This window comes from Podarcis muralis, chromosome 5 (assembly GCF_964188315.1).
Source record: "Podarcis muralis chromosome 5, rPodMur119.hap1.1, whole genome shotgun sequence".
Classification (NCBI taxonomy): Eukaryota; Metazoa; Chordata; class Lepidosauria; order Squamata; family Lacertidae; genus Podarcis; species Podarcis muralis.
The window spans coordinates 79,852,435-79,868,127 of record NC_135659.1 but is presented as its reverse complement, the minus strand read 5'-3'; the positions used below and the strand labels follow the sequence as shown (position 1 = coordinate 79,868,127).

Here is a 15,693-nt window from a genome sequence, read left to right as displayed (position 1 = left end):
ACACAGGGGAAAGGCCATAAATTGCTCAGCTGGACCCTTTTCAAACTTGAGGATGTTCCCAAAGGGAAGAGATCAGATGCGGATTTCTGCGTCAGATTGCCATCAAAGACTCCTTGGGCTTGGTTGTGTTAAATCTCTCTGCCACATGTCCCTGAGAGCAGGTTGCTTGCAAAGGTCAGTCTCTGAGCGGCGGTCTGCAGCAGTCTCTACTGCTGCAGCAGCAACTAACAATTCTCAGCTGTTCTTGGCGCAGCCTTCAAGGTATGTAGTCTGGGAAATGTCATCTCAGCTTCTTTAAGGACTAGCTTAGAAGGCTTTTCTAGTACTAAAAAAAGAGAATAAAAAGTCTTTGCTATTTTTATTTTTGTCCTCTTTCTGAACAGAAATGAAGCAAATGGAAAAGAATCCTTTAGCCTTTTGATTTCCTTAATCAACTTTTTAAAAAATGTATTACTTTTTTCTTCTTGCTTACTTATTGCAATAACTTTGCCTGATGGACTGAATATCTGTAAAAACTCTGGGAAGTTGGTGAAGCTACCATAAGAAAATGGTACTAATTAGCACCCCTCTGACAGGTCCCTGCATATGTTTGGAATGGGATTTTTTTCCTGCAAAGATGGGGGGTGGGGCTTTTCTTTTCTAGAACACCAGCAATAAATAAAATACCTCTGGAGATTTCACAGCTGGTCTTAGAAATTTAGCTCTTTATAAATGCAGCCTAGCTAAACTCATTCATTCCTGCTCTGAGTAAAGTTTTCTCTGGGTGTCTTTCTAATCGCCTTTTCCATCTCTGATGACATTCCTCCCCACCCCCCCACCCCAAAAAAGGAAAGGCAACAAATAAAACCGAGTCTCTTTCTTTTCTTTGTATACACACAGAAGCCGGAAGGAAAAATATTTGCCATATTGATTGCCCTTCGAAATCAAAATTAGAGACTCAGGAGGAAAAAGTGTGCAAATCCTAAAATGACTCTCTTGCATGTGCACTTATATTTTACTGGTTCGCTCTTCTGGATGATGCAGAAATCCAGCTCCTACATGCTGCCCAATACTACTGAGGTCCTTTACCCAACCGGTAGCACTGAGGCAGGCCATACATCTGGCCTGGGTGTACCAAGGACTCGCAGGAAACGTTATATTTCCCCCCGGGATATGAGCGCGCTTTTGGACTACCACAACCAAGTGCGGGCACAAGTGTCTCCACCAGCGTCTAATATGGAATATATGGTGAGTTTTCTTTGCGCTTGCTTCTGATGGTGGGTGGGAAGGAACAATGACCACTGAGATGTTATGCAAAGTAAATATGGCACCTGTTTAGTTCCTTTGATGCTTATACATCCATTGGCACCTCAATGCTCCAGGAACGTACGAAGCTGCTATATACTGAGTCAAACAGTTAGTCCATCTACCTCAGTATTGTCTACCCCAACTGGCAATGGTTCTCCAGTGTTTCAGACCTCCTGCATTCAAATCAGATGCTCTACTAATGAACCAAGGCCTTTCCCTTGTCATTCATAATTCTGAAAATCTGCCACTTTGGAGGAGGCGGAAAGGAGCAACAGTGTCAGAGAAGCAGTGTGGTTGGGCTGCCTTGCAGCTAAGCATTTGTGAAGAACGTACCTCAAGCAGAGCAATTTTTCCACAGGGATTTGTTTAAAGCGGCACACTAGATTATTGATTGTGTTTTGTTTGGTGTTCTGCTAAGCGGCAAATGTAGGGTGAGGTTATGTCTTTTTGAGGTTCAAGCACCTAAAGACAACAATGAAGAAAGCAAAAGGTTTCTTTGCAGAGAGTACAGCTCGCTGAGAGATGAGAGCAAGGCACACACACTCAGAGAAAAAGGTGTTGTTGTTTTTACAGAGCACAGTAAATCATCCCTCATTTCAATAATGCAGCCCACAAATGGCATTCTTTTATAAAGTTACAGGGTGGAGACTTATAAACACAGAGAAATGAAATGAGAAGCCCACAGTTTCAAAATATCAAGGTCCTTACTGAAGTAAGAGCAAGTTGCCTTTCAATGAAGCCCGTTTCAAGCTCTTCTCTGGAAAATGGAGGGGGAGGGAAGAAGGCAGCAGAGAGCAGAGTCTTCAGGTAGCCCAGAGTGCCCTTTGCAATGCCCTTAGCAACAAAATTGCAATACTGCCTGATGGGAAAATATTCAATGTTTTAGATAATTCCGCATTAGGCTCGTTCTTTAGCTACTTGCATATCACCACTTTTGGGGAGCCGGGTTCATAGTGTAGGGTCCCAGTGTGCCGTAATGGTTAGAATGTTTGACTAGGAGCTGGGAGAGCGGGGTTCGAATCCCCACTCAGCCATGAAGCTCAATGGATGACCTTGGGCCAGTCACCATCTCGTAGCCTAACCTACCTCACAGGGATGTTGCGAAGAGGAGAGCCATGTACAGCACCTTGGGAATCCTTGGAAGATAAAGGTGTTATATAAATGCAATAAAATAAATAAAAATAAACTCCATGTAACTCTAGCATGCTTGAATCTAATTGGTGCATGAGAAGGGGCATAGGACGCTGATATAGGGGCAGAGGCATCTCTAGGGTGCTTTGGCAAGGAGCTGTGCCAGCAATAGCCACATTAGAAATTACTACCTTTTATGCATCCCAAGTAATCGAAGTGTCTGGAGTGAGGGAAAGGAGAGAAGGAAGGGCAGAGAAAATGCCCCCCCTTGTCCTGCGGAACAAGAAGGACGGGAAACTTCTCCCACATTTGATCTTGCTGTGGCAGCGGTGGCACGTCATCACAGACATATACGTCACAACTCCATGGTCTCTAGCGATCTACCTTCACACCACCTTGCCATTTCTCCTGTCTCTCATCCCCTTTCACTTGTCTAAGCTCATTGCTTTACACAGACAGGGACGCGGACTTATAAAAAATATTGGGGGGGCCCGGGAAAGCTCATGAATAATAAATAAGCTCATGAATATGCAAATAAAGTGGCTCCGGCCCTAAATAGGGCAAGCCACGCCCCCCAGCCAGCCAATCGGCTGGCTGGGAGGTGTGGCCAGTCGGGATTCCCCTGTTCTCGCGGGGGCCAGGAGGAAGGAAATTCCCCCCGGCAGTGCCTTGGCAGTGGCGGTGGTGCTGCGAAGCAGCGAGGCAGGAGCCCCCGCCCCCGGGGATTCCCTAATCTCGCGGGGGACGGCCGGGGCTCTCCGACTAGGGCGCGCGGCTGGCTGGCTGGCTGGCGAGGGAGCAGGTGGGGAGGAGGCGGGGGACGGCGGCGGCGCTCTGCTGGAAGGGCGCCCGAGATTATTGGGGGGGCTGAGCCCCCCCAAAAAATTTTTTGAGGGGGCTCGAGCCCCCTCAGGCCCCATGGTGTCGGCGCCTATGTACACAGATAACTGGAGACAGATTGCTGGAGCCAGTTTCACTAACTCCTAAGTATGCCTCTGCTTAGGGACCCTGCTGGAACCCTCCTTCCCCCAAAGTAATGGGTCTACAATTTCCTGCAACCCCATGATTTCTAAACCCTTGCTGTTCAGGATATCTCTGTGCATAGCCTCTCTTTCTCAGTATTGCTGCCACAGGCATGCATGGCCAGGGGGTGTAGCTTGTAGTCGTGACCCCTTTCCCATGTCCTCATTGGGCTGATTTAAACAGACCACCTGACAACTCAAGCAGCGCTTAAGAACTGACATGTGCACAAATAGCATTGTACGACTTCAGACAGTTCGCCTAGGGTGTTTATTTGTATTCTTTTAAACCCTATTTAGACTCGATTTCATTGTCTGGTTGCAAATTACCTTGAACGTCTATGAAAGTGCATAAATTAAAACAACAACAATACCAACAGGCTAAGCATGTTTGAATGCTCCCCCAAGTGAGAAGACCACCTGTGCATGGAAAGTGAGCATATCAGGCAGAAAGTTGGGCATGTCAGACTGACATGCTAGATTTCCAAGTGCTGGAAGATTTTCAGATGAAGTACCATTCGGCAGGTACTTTCCTAGTCTGAAATGAAGCTGTGCTGTTTGACTTTCTATTTCTGAATCTACTAGCCCATGACACTATATCTTCCAAGGAACAACATTTATGCTTATGATATTTCCCTTGCTTGTATGGCATATATCTTGTTAAGTGTTTGAGAGATTGACAGAGCACTTTGTTTTACCTTGAGCAGTGCTAACTCACTGTCTGTTGTGTGTTCTTTCTCCCCCTGCCTCATATTGACTAGGTGTGGGATGAGAGGCTTGCCAGATCTGCAGAAGCCTGGGCAAAACAGTGTATATGGGACCATGGACCTCCACAACTGATGAAATTCATTGGTCAAAACCTTGCCATTCACTCGGGCAGGTAAGCAGTATCTTCTGGGAATGCTAGGTCTGTAGATGTTGCATTAAAGATGTCACACTGATTGTGCAAATGAACATCACTGCAAGTATACCTCTAAACAGCTGAGAGAGTCTTTTGTCCTGCCCTTCTTTTCATGGATCAATTGGGCTATATTTGTTTTAAGGGATTTCTAAACAGTGCACAACGGACGCGGGTGGTGCTGTGGGTTAAACCACAGAGCCTAGGACTTGCCAATCAGAAGGTTGGCGGTTTGAATGCCCGTGACGGGGTGAGCTCCCACTGCTTTGTCCCTGCTCCTGCCAACCTAGCAGTTCGAAAGCACATCAAAGTGCAAGTAGATAAATAGGTCTACTATTCCAGCGGGAAGGTAAACGGCGTTTCCGTGCACTGCTCTGGTTTGCCAGAAATGGCTTAGTCATGCTGGCCACATGACCTGAAAGCTGTACGCCAGCTCCCTCAGCCAATAATGCGAGACGAGCGCTGCAACCCCAGAGTCGGCCACGACTGGACCTAATGGTCAGGGGTCCCTTTACCTTTATCTTAAACAGTGCACAATGTAAAAAATGGGCATGTGTACTGCAAAGGAAGCAAACATGCTATCAACCTCAGTGTTGCCTCCATCTCACTCAAATATCACGAGTGGAATTCAGTGTAGCACTAAGGAGGTTGCTGCATCTGTGAAATACCGTATTTTTCGCTCTATAAGACGCACCAGACCACAAGACGGAGGAGGAAAAAAAGAAAAAAAATATTCTGAATCTCAGAAGCCAGAACCGCAAGATGGATCTCTGCGCAGTGAAAGCAGCAATCCCTCTTGCTGTTCTGGCTTCTGGGATAGCTGTGCAGCCTGCATTCGCTCCATAAGACGCACACACATATTTCCCCTTACTTTTTAGGAGGGAAAAAGTGAGTCTTATAGAGCAAAAAATGCGGTAATTTCTACTTGCCTGACAGAGTGATCTCCCCTCTCCTCCTGCTAGAGTGGATTTGAGGGAGGCATGGGGAGTGTGTAGAGGAAGGCAAGTTTCAGGAACTCCTTTTTGCACTAGTTTCCCTTAACATTGATTATACATATTGAAGTGCTGTTTTATCACAGCCATGGTAAAAAAAAAAGTCATATAGGTCCAAGGTACATGTTACCAGAGATGCCTAGACACACCAGTGTGTTGTGTGTCCACCTGTGTTTTTGATAAATACATGTCATAGAATATCAATGCCTAGGTTTCCTCTGCCCTTTCCCCCCACTTCAGTGGCTGCCTCTTGCAATGAGGGGGGAGACACTAACACAAAGACATCGTGTTTGACATGTACATGGCAGGGGGTTAGACTAGATGGCCCTTGGGGTCCTTTCCAACTCTACACTTCTATGATTCTGTGTCATTCATCATTCATTCATCATCACTTCATTTGTATGCTGCCTTTCCATAGTTAAAACAATGCTCAAGGCGGCTTACAACATGACAAGATTTACATAATTACCAACATGACAAAAGTCATAAACAATAAATAAAACACATCAAAAAAGTACACAACCAAATGGAAAACAATTTCCACTTAAATCATAAAAATCTAAAACTAAGAATACAGCATTAATATCAATCACAATTTAAAAGGACATATAGAAAAAATAAAAGCAATTTAAAAAGAAAAACAAAACAAAAACGGAGCCCTCTCTGCCCAGCAGCAGCAGCAGCAGCAGCACTCCTTTATGGAGCCTGTCAGGCCCCACCCCAAGCCAGGTGGAGAGGGGCAGGGCAGGGCCCATCAGGCTTCCAGCAGGTCAGTCATGCATCCCTTTCAACTCTGTGCTTACAGGAAGAGGTGGGAAGCCATCTCCTCACCGTCCTGCATCACATGGTTTGTGCCTGGGGCACCTGTGCTTGGATAGGCAGGTTTCTTCACATTTGCATTGTGTGTGACTCTCTATAGGTACCGTTCAGCTTTGGACCTTGTGAAATCTTGGTATTATGAGAAGCACCATTACTCCTTCCCTTCCAAATGCAGCGGCCCTGTCTGCACCCATTATACCCAGGTACAGTATAGTCCTGTAAGAAACAAAGAAACAGCGGTTGTTGCTTGGGTAACAAATCGTATTTGTTTTTAATAGCACTTTCCTTAGATGCTTCACATCCCTTGTTTCAAGAATCACTACAACAAACCTAAATGAGGCCAACAATCTCCACCTCCCCCAATACTGAAGGTTTGTGAGCTGAGAATGAAGGATAACGTTTTGCCTAAGGCAGACCAAGAGAGTTGGTGGGAGAGATTTGATGTGGACCAGGCACAATCATCCCTGCTTTTAACCATGATGCTGCACCAACATAACGGTGCATATCTCAGCAAGAGGGATGGGGCAGAGGTTCAGGAACAAGGAAGCTTCCCAAGAGATCATCTTCAGCCATGCTCTAGGGCAGGTGTGGTGAACCTTTGGCCCTCCAGATGTTGTTAAACTACAACTCCCACAATCCCTAGACACTGGCTATGCTTGCTGGGGCTGATGGGAGTTGAAGCTGAGTCACAGATTCCCCAACCCTGTTCTAGAGCTGCTGGTTCATACTAAAGAGAAGTATTTCTACCTCCATCGTTGCCAACTCTGGTCCTTTATATTGCCACTCACCACTGTCTGCAAACAATCCAAATGCACTGTCTAAACCTCGACTTCTTTTCTGAAAGCATTGCCTGTTTTTTCCATTGTCCTATCCAGCACAGGAAAGGCTTTCAGTTCCAGCTCAGCTAGATGGCTGGAAGAAGAAAAAGAAATGGTCCACACAGGGACATGGAATGTTTTAAGTCACTATGATGAGGATCTGTTACTTAGACAAACAGCTTCTCTTCATGACTCAGGAACATCCTACTTAACATCTCATGGCCTCTGTCATTCCCTGTGGCGGCCTAACAAACCACAAGTATCTGCGAGGTTCTTTTGTGTTTGTTTTTTAAAAAACAACAAAATGAATATGAATATATTTGCACCATATAGGGCTTCCTTGGGGTTTTATTGAGTATTTATCCTGGTTTGCTTGCACAAAGTTTATGCAGAGGTTAGACTATGTCTGGTCCTGACTGAGAATTCATCCCAGGTTGCATATAGTCTTCCCATTGATCATTTTTTCACCACACACTTTCCAGTGCTTTCCCCTGGATCTGTTCCACTGAAGCGACAGTGCAAATTAATCCACTTAACCCACTTAATGCACTTAAATGCAAACCTAAATTTCTGGCCTGTGCCTGAATCCTTTCCGCAAAGGGCAAAATATAGTCTGGGTAAACTGTAGCCAAACAGATTTGTTATAGCATAAGTTTTCATGGTCTGGAAGATGCCTGGACTTCTGTCCTAAGTTTGCAGTTATATAAACATGAAAATGTTAGCAGCGAGGGAAATGGAATGCGAAAATACAGACTGTGGCGATTGTGTTAAAGTTTAAATGGATATAAAGTAATTACAGTGACCATTCACAAACCAGTGGTGATGATGTCACAAACGTCCTGGCCTCTTAAAAGTTAATTAACATACAGGAACATAAAAACTTGCTAACTTGAGGCAGGTTGCAAGTGATAGAACTGAACTTCTTGATAGTTCAGCGGTTCCATGCTGGAGATTTCCATCCCATAACTTGAAAACTATAAGGCATAGGAAGTTTTTATTCACACCACTGACTTTGACGTGTGAAATAATCCAGTACAGCAACTTTATTCAAAATCTGAAATATGTATATATATATATATATATATATGCTTTCGTAGATTTTCACGGGTACAGGAATGCAGGTTTTGGTGTCCTCGGGTGTCTTCCCGTGTAAAAGTTGGGGTGTCTAGGCGACGTTTCGACGAGGTCTCACTCGTCATCTTCAGGCTGGTGCTTTTGGCTTCTTGTTACTGGAACAGAGCAGGATCTCAGTGTTTGAGTTCCTATAAATACTGTTGAGGGGTGTGGTGTATAGCCTCCAATGTTCTGGGCAGAGAGGAAGTTCCCAGGCTAGTGTGCCTTTTCTTCTTTTGTTCCTTAATTGCTTGAGGGATATCTAGAGTGATTTCTTGAGTGATATCCTGAGTACCACTTAGGTGGGTCATTAGGTGTGGATTAGTTGCTGAAGCCTTTGTGTCTTGACCTCTTGAACTTTGTGAAGAGTTTTTTTGAGAAGATGGCTGTACTGCATTTAGTTGTGCTCTGGCTTGGCTTCGTGTATAGGGGCGAGCTGTGGTTTTGTGGCCTGTGCCAGCCAGATCTGTGTAGGGATTGCAGGGGGGTGCAGCACCGGATTGGTTCCAGTAACAAGAAGCCGAAAGCACCAGCCTGAAGATGACGAGTGAGACCTCGTTGAAACGTCGCCTAGACACCCCAACTTTTACACGGGAAGACACCCGAGGACACCAAAACCTGCATACCTATACCCGTGAAAATCTACGAAAGCATATATATATATATATATATATATATATATATATATATATATATATAAAATTATGACAATCTGTCACAACTGAACAACCCCACCGAAGAAGATAACAGTGGTTACCTAGACCTTTTGCTGGTTGCAAAGGAGACACCCAATTGTAGGTCTGCCCGTGTACAAGAGTGCTTCTCCAGATCACAGTAATATGATAACATTGGAAAAAATGCTACAGAACTACTGCTAAAGCAGAATGATCTGTAGACCGTCCAGTATATGCAAATCCACCACTAAATGTACTTTTTATTGTGTCAATGACATGTTGCAGAATACACCCAGGAAGGCAAAATTCCTTCAGTCTGGAGGGGCCCTTAATATTATGGTAGTTGGCCCTGGGTGATGGAGAGAATGGTCCACCTGGGGCTCTGAGATCTCCTTTGCCTGCCTGCCTGATTCTCCTGATCCTTCTCACAGAGTAGCTGGTGTTGAACAAACAGCACCTCAAGGAAAGGGAAAGCCCTTTCCTGCCTCCTTCACAGTGAGTCATCTCTGTGGTGACAAGATGTTTCTGAAACATCTGGCACCTCAGTGAATACATCTCCTTCATTTGCTCATCCCCAAGTATGAGTGGCCAGCCCAAGGTGGAAAACCGCCTTCTCCCACCTGGTCTGTGGCAAAGCGTTTCCAACCCATAATGAACAGTGTTCCTCACAGCTCCAGAATGTTCTGCTCTTGTCTCTGGAAATACCCAGCCCCACATATTTGTCTGGGTGTCTGTCTGGTTCCTAGACACCTTTTTCTCCATTTCCCTGAAGGTTCATCTGTCTCATTTCCAGTGTGTTGTGTCTGGAGAAATGGCAGTGAAGAGACAGGAGGCAGACTAGAAAGAAGAGGAAGAAGGAAAAAAAGAACACCTGCTTCTTAAAAAATTAAGAATTATATTCAGCTGCTCAGGAGTAGCACATCTGCTTTGGGGCTGGGAAGCATTCCCTGTCTGAAACCCTAGAGATCTGCTGTCAGTGTGGACAATACTTAGCTGGATGGACCGATGTTTTGATTCAGTATAAGGCAGCTTTATATCTACATTCATGCAGTTAGCAATTTTGTGAGTGGCTTTCAAAAAGAAACCTGCAGATGCAGGGGACCCTGGTTTGGGGTGGTCTTTAACTCTTTCTCTCTTAATGCAGTCTGCTACAGACTGTCCAGCTACACAAGCCTTTGCTAATCTGGCATCCTCCAGATGTTTTGAATGGGGCTTATGGGAGCTGTAGTCTAAAACATATGGAAGGCACCAGGCTAGTGAAGCCTGAGCGACACACATGCAGCTCTGACCCTTAAATCTTTTAGCCATTGGTAGACCATGCCTTCATATACTTAAGGCAAAATCCCATAGTCATGGGTGTGCCCTAACAAGGACAAATATTCTCTGTGATATTAAAAATTAGAAATTACTTGAAAGTACCTAAATAGGCCTAGGATTAAATTAAGAGTTAATTAAATAAATAAGATTTAGAACCTTAAGGAAAGTTAAGAAATTTTACTTTAATTGGAATACTGTGTTTTTTAAACAAATGATATCAGAAAACTGCTACATTTTAATTAAAAGGAAATTCAGATGGGAGGGCTCAGAGGAATCCCAAAATATGTTTATGAGGATAGAAGTCTAATTAATTAATTAATTTGTGTTGTTTAGGTATTTACCGGTTCCTTGTTTTTATTTTATTTTTGTTTATATTTGTGATCTTGTCTTTTTTGTTTTTGTCCCCCCCCCCCGTTTTTCTTTTGTTGTGATATGTGTTATATCTGTAAGAAACTTAATAAAAATTATTTTTTTTAAAAAAAAGAAAAGAAAAATAATAACTGGTTTAATGTGTCTCAAACAGATGGTGTGGGCTTCTAGCAACCGAATTGGCTGTGCCCTCCATACGTGCACCAACATCAATGTGTGGGGCAGCACGTGGCCCCGAGCAATCTACTTAGTGTGCAATTATGCCATCAAGTAAGTAAACTGGGGCGGGGGGTTCATCCTGGAAAACACAGCAACTTTGGGGCAGAATAGAGGCGGAAAGCTGGAAAGCTACCTAGTACATAAAGTCCACTGGTGGACTGCGGGCCATTTTCTGATGAACTGTCTAGTGCAGGGCTGGCAAATGCGCTGCTCTCCAGATGCTGTTGGACTCCAACTCTCAACAGCCCCAGCCCTCGTGGTTATCGGTCACAGATGATGGGAGTTGTAGTCCAGCAACAACTGGAGAGCTACACTCTCCCCATCTCTGGTATAGAGAAACTGAAACTTCATATGAGAGTTCCAATGGTGGGGTGGGAGGTGTGTGTAGAAGCAATATTGGATAGGAAGAGCTGGCCAGAGGGGAAAGGGTGAATCGCCACTCGCCTTGCCACTCCTCTTTGAAAAAAATATGTCCTCCCAAAGGTTCTTTTAACTTAAAGAGATAGCCATTGAGGCATTCTTTCAATACAAGGAGGGATACGTAGTATGTTCTTTGGTATAGCTGGGTAGATGACTGTGCACATGAATTCACCCTAAAGCCCAAATTCCCAAAATGTGCACCAGATACAGGAAATTAGATAATGCAGCCTTCCCCAGAGTTGGCTGATCACAGTATTTCTGCCTGATTTATTGTTGTGCTTCCTTCAAGTCAATCTGGGTAAATGCTGCTGTGTGTGTGCACCATTCCTGATACAGACATGCAGCAGGTTCATCTTGGTCAGGGGTGGGCAACCTCCCCTGAACTGAGCCACCCACTTGACGAGTCCCCGCGCGCTGCCTTAAACCAACGCAGCGCGGCATGGGGACTCACTTCTGCGGTGCTGGAAATCGTGTCTGTGCACGCTCAGACGCCGGAAATTATGTCTGCATAAGCTGAGGTGCCGGAAATTGCGGCTGCACGTGCTCACGATTTGGCCCACAGAGGGATCTCCGATGGAGTGAACCAGCCCAGGTGAGGTAAACCTTGCTGACCCCTGATCTTGGTCATCTGCATACTATCCCTTGCTTTTTCCTGTAGGACTAATTGCGGTCGTTAATAGTTGTCAACAGGTTTACCATACCCATTGAGTCCATCACCCATCTCCTACTACCCTTCTGAGAAAAACCCCACCCCACCCTCCCACTATATATAAGGGTCTGGTGACTTCTGTTTCAGTGTACAGTGGACGCTCGGGTTGCAAACGTGATCCGTGCGGGAGGCATGTTCGCAACCTGCAGGTTCGCAACCTGCAGCACCATGTCTGAGCATGCACGGGTTGCAATTTGGTGCTTCTGAGTGAGTGCTGAGACCCGGAAGTAACCCGTTCTAGTACTTCCGGGTTTGGCATGGTGCACAACCCAAAACGCGCAACCCGAGGTATGACTGTATCTGAAGCAGTGTGTGTGCACATGAAAGCTTATACCCAGAACAAACTAGTTGGTCTCTAAGGTGCTACTGGACAATTTTTAAATTTACTTACTTACTTACTTACTTACTTATTTCGACTGCATCAGGCCAACACGGCTACCTACGTGTATGCAGCAGGTTCAGTTACCTCCAGACATGACTCTCTGTTGCTTCAGTTATTAGTCTAGGCTTGCTCTTCTAGGCATGCGCAGATCAGTGATTCATGCAGAAACGTAATTCATTTATGGAACTTACCGTAGTAGCTGTGTTAGAGGGCTTTGAAAGGAGATAGGACAAATTAATGTTGAGAGGTCTATCAGTGGTGGCTACTAGTTATGAAGGCTATATGCTACCTCCAAGATCAGAGGCAGTTTACCTCTTTGAATCTGGGCATCAACAAAGGAAGAGTGCTAGAGCCTCAACACTTTGGTGCTTGGGTCCCTAGAGGCATCTGGTTGGCCATTGTAGGAACAGAATGCTGGAAGAGGAGAACTTTTGGTCTGATCTGTTAGGGCTCTTCTTATGAGCTGCAGGTGGACTCCTCAGAGATCAGGTAACTCTTATTCAACTGAATAATGAAACAAGCATAAGAACATAATAGAAAGCTGGGTGTATGGTGGGTAGGCAGCCCTTTGGGAGGGTGTGTTAAGAGTGACGTGTGACATCCAAATGTCCAGCAATGAAACAAACATGTCTCATGCCTCTTTTTCTCTTTCCAGGGGAAACTGGGTAGGAGAAGCACCTTACAAAATGGGGAGACCTTGCTCAGCCTGCCCACCTAGTTACGGAGGAACCTGCAGCAACAACATGTGTTACTCAGGACTCAGATCCAATAAAGTGAGCTGGTTCTGAACCAGGCATATGGGCTCTGAGTGCCAGCACAGATCCTCTGGAAATGGCAGAAGCGTTGGCACAAGTGTACAGCAAACTGTAAAATAAGTTGATTATTTATGCACATGAAGTCTTGGGCTGCTGCTCTTTCCCTTTCATTTGGAACCTCTCCCATAGATTAATAAAGTTTCAAGTATATTTCTTCTCATGACTATATACAGGTCTATCTATCTATCTATCTATCTATCTATCTATCTATCTATCTATCTACTGTATATAGATATATAAAGGGCCTGCATTTGCAATAGATTTCTATAGGGAAAAGGTTCTTAAACTTTGCTGTATTTGTGTGTTCTTACAATATATTTTTTTACATTGTACCCACCACATGGAAGCCCATTTCAAGGGCTTCTCGGTTTTTGTTTATGTCAAAACAACTAATTGCTCTGGTGCTGCTTCTCTCAGTGTTCCTTGCAGCTAGAAAACAAATCAGCACATTTTCAAGGTAAAAGCAGTGTTGGAAACTCCCACTGTTCTAGGCACATTTTGCGACAGGGAATTTCATTAGTGCACAGTACAGCGCCTAAGATTTCAGATTAAAACTGCAGAGTGGAATGAAAGGAGGATCTTTTTCTGCCTCCCCACTTCCAGCCACTCTCAGAAGACTGGAAATATGGCTTTTATCTTTCTTTCTTTTTGTTTTGCAGCCTTCAGATGAGGACTAGACCATGTGAAAAATGGACATAATATTTTAGCTGCAGTTCATTCATTTTCGGCTTTGTATTCTCGTTATAAAAAAGCGGCCTAGACATTCCATTGTTGCACCCATAACCTAGGTTTAAGGTACCATTTAGCTCCTAGCTTTCATATCTCAGTTTCTAACACTGGGTAAAATAGGTGGTTTTTGATCCCAACTCACCACTATCTAGGTCCTGTAGCACCCCCCCTCCATGTTATCAAACTCCCATCAGCCCCGGCCAAAATGGCCAATGGTCAGGAATGCTAGTCCAGTATCAGGAGGGCCACAGGTCCTCCACCCTGATTTAGGCACGACATGAACCATTTTCACAGCGTCCCTCATCCAGTTTCCTGACTAGTTCTAAAGCAAGTGTGATGCTCTCATAATTTATTCCTCCTCCTGTTAGCATATTTTCATACCTGATTAAATCTTTCCTGTCTATGTAACCATCATAATTGTTAAATTTGATTACTGCCTTCTCCCAAAGCATTTACTATCGTCAAAGTTTCTTTAGCAAATGTTGACTAAAGCCTTTTGCTTTGGTTACTCTCTTAAACAACTTATAAAGCGATCAGTGGGATGGCATTACTATAAAAGCTATGGGGCTGGCATAACTCTGGGCCCACTTTGTGGGGATGGTTAAGAAAACAGGGAGCTCAAATCTCTCTGTATGTTCAAATCTCTACTGTAAACATCCCATTCATTCTTCCATAAGTAGGCTTCTTCTTCCTCTTCTTCTTCTTCTTCTTCTTCTTCTTCTTCTTCTTCTTCTTCTTCTTCTTCTTCTTCTTCTTCACAAGACTGCAATAAATTCTTTGGTTCCCAAAGCACTTGCGTATTTCTTCTTTATTTGAAAATGTAGCTCAATAATCCCATACACCAACTGAAAGCAGATACCTTCATTCGTAAGACATATGATCACAAGCTGAACATGAGTCAGCAGCGCAATGAGGCTGCAAGGAAAAGGCTAATGGACTGCAGGCTTTGCTAATGGAACCATAGTTTCCAAGTCAGGAGAAATAATAGTTCCAATTCAGTCTGCACTGGTCAGACTTCTTCTGGAGTACTCTCATTCAGTTCTGGGCAATGTATTTCAAAAATGATATGGACAAAATGGAAAGTGTTCAGAGGATGGCAATGATGATATTCAGGGGTGTTTAAAAAGCAAGTCCTATGTGGAGCGTTGGACTTAATTGCATTCTTTAAATCCCAAAGAACTGTTGCATAGACAAGATCCAACACAAAAAGTGGGACTAGACCTAATAGGCTTTAGTTAAAGGAAGGTAGATTTGGGTTCAACACTAGGAGAAACTTATTGATGTTGAGAGCAGTTTGACCATGGAACCAATTGTCGGTGTTTGTGTGAACACTTTTTGGCTCTACAGACCCGATCTGTATTAGATTATGATATTAAATGCATAAATAAAGGTTCACATTGATCCTGAAGCAAACATCTTACAAGACCCAGCGGGCTTCTTTCAACTAAAATATAACTTTTAAAACCCATGGAGTCCTAAGGTGTTTATTTGGGATAGGGGGCATTCTCAGTGACAAAAATTAGGGTTTGCTTGATTTTTTACAGCTATGTAGGTGTGACAGGCACAGGAGTCCAGAGAGAGCAAAAAGTTGGCAACTCAAGTAGACAGGAAGGAGGAGCCAACCCTGATTTCCCTTCTACTGGGGGTCTTGCCATCCTCCCTGCTTTGCCTAATAACTGCCTTTCTCCTCAACTGCCATGTCCTTTTGTGACATCAGAGGCAGTCTGTTGCTAATGGCAACAGCTGGGGAGGCATCAGTACAGCCCTCCTAGGCCTGACAATTGTGGGGACACCTCAGCCGTTAGTTTATTATTAACAATATTAACAATATGCTTCATGCGTACTAATGGGGGGGTCACCCCATAAACTCATATATTTGACCTTCCATTATCTGTTCTTGAAGAATGGACAGTACAGGTAGATGTACTTAGAAGAATGAAAGCCCCTCTCACTTCAGAAAGCCCTGTGGTTCTCTTCGTTGT

The 15,693-nt window shown here is 44.3% G+C and overlaps 1 protein-coding gene across 1 annotated transcript; it reads left to right on the top strand.

Moving 5' to 3' along the window:
- The first annotated feature begins 841 nt into the window (after positions 1–841).
- R3HDML (R3H domain containing like) lies at positions 842–15,462 on the top strand. The gene is made up of 5 exons (XM_028735076.2): positions 842–1,227; positions 4,199–4,317; positions 6,247–6,349; positions 10,592–10,707; positions 12,823–15,462. The coding sequence occupies exons 1-5, from the start codon at positions 967–969 to the stop codon at positions 12,953–12,955; spliced, it is 732 nt and encodes a 243-aa protein (XP_028590909.2). The 5' UTR covers positions 842–966; the 3' UTR covers positions 12,956–15,462.
- The last annotated feature ends 231 nt before the right edge of the window (positions 15,463–15,693 follow it).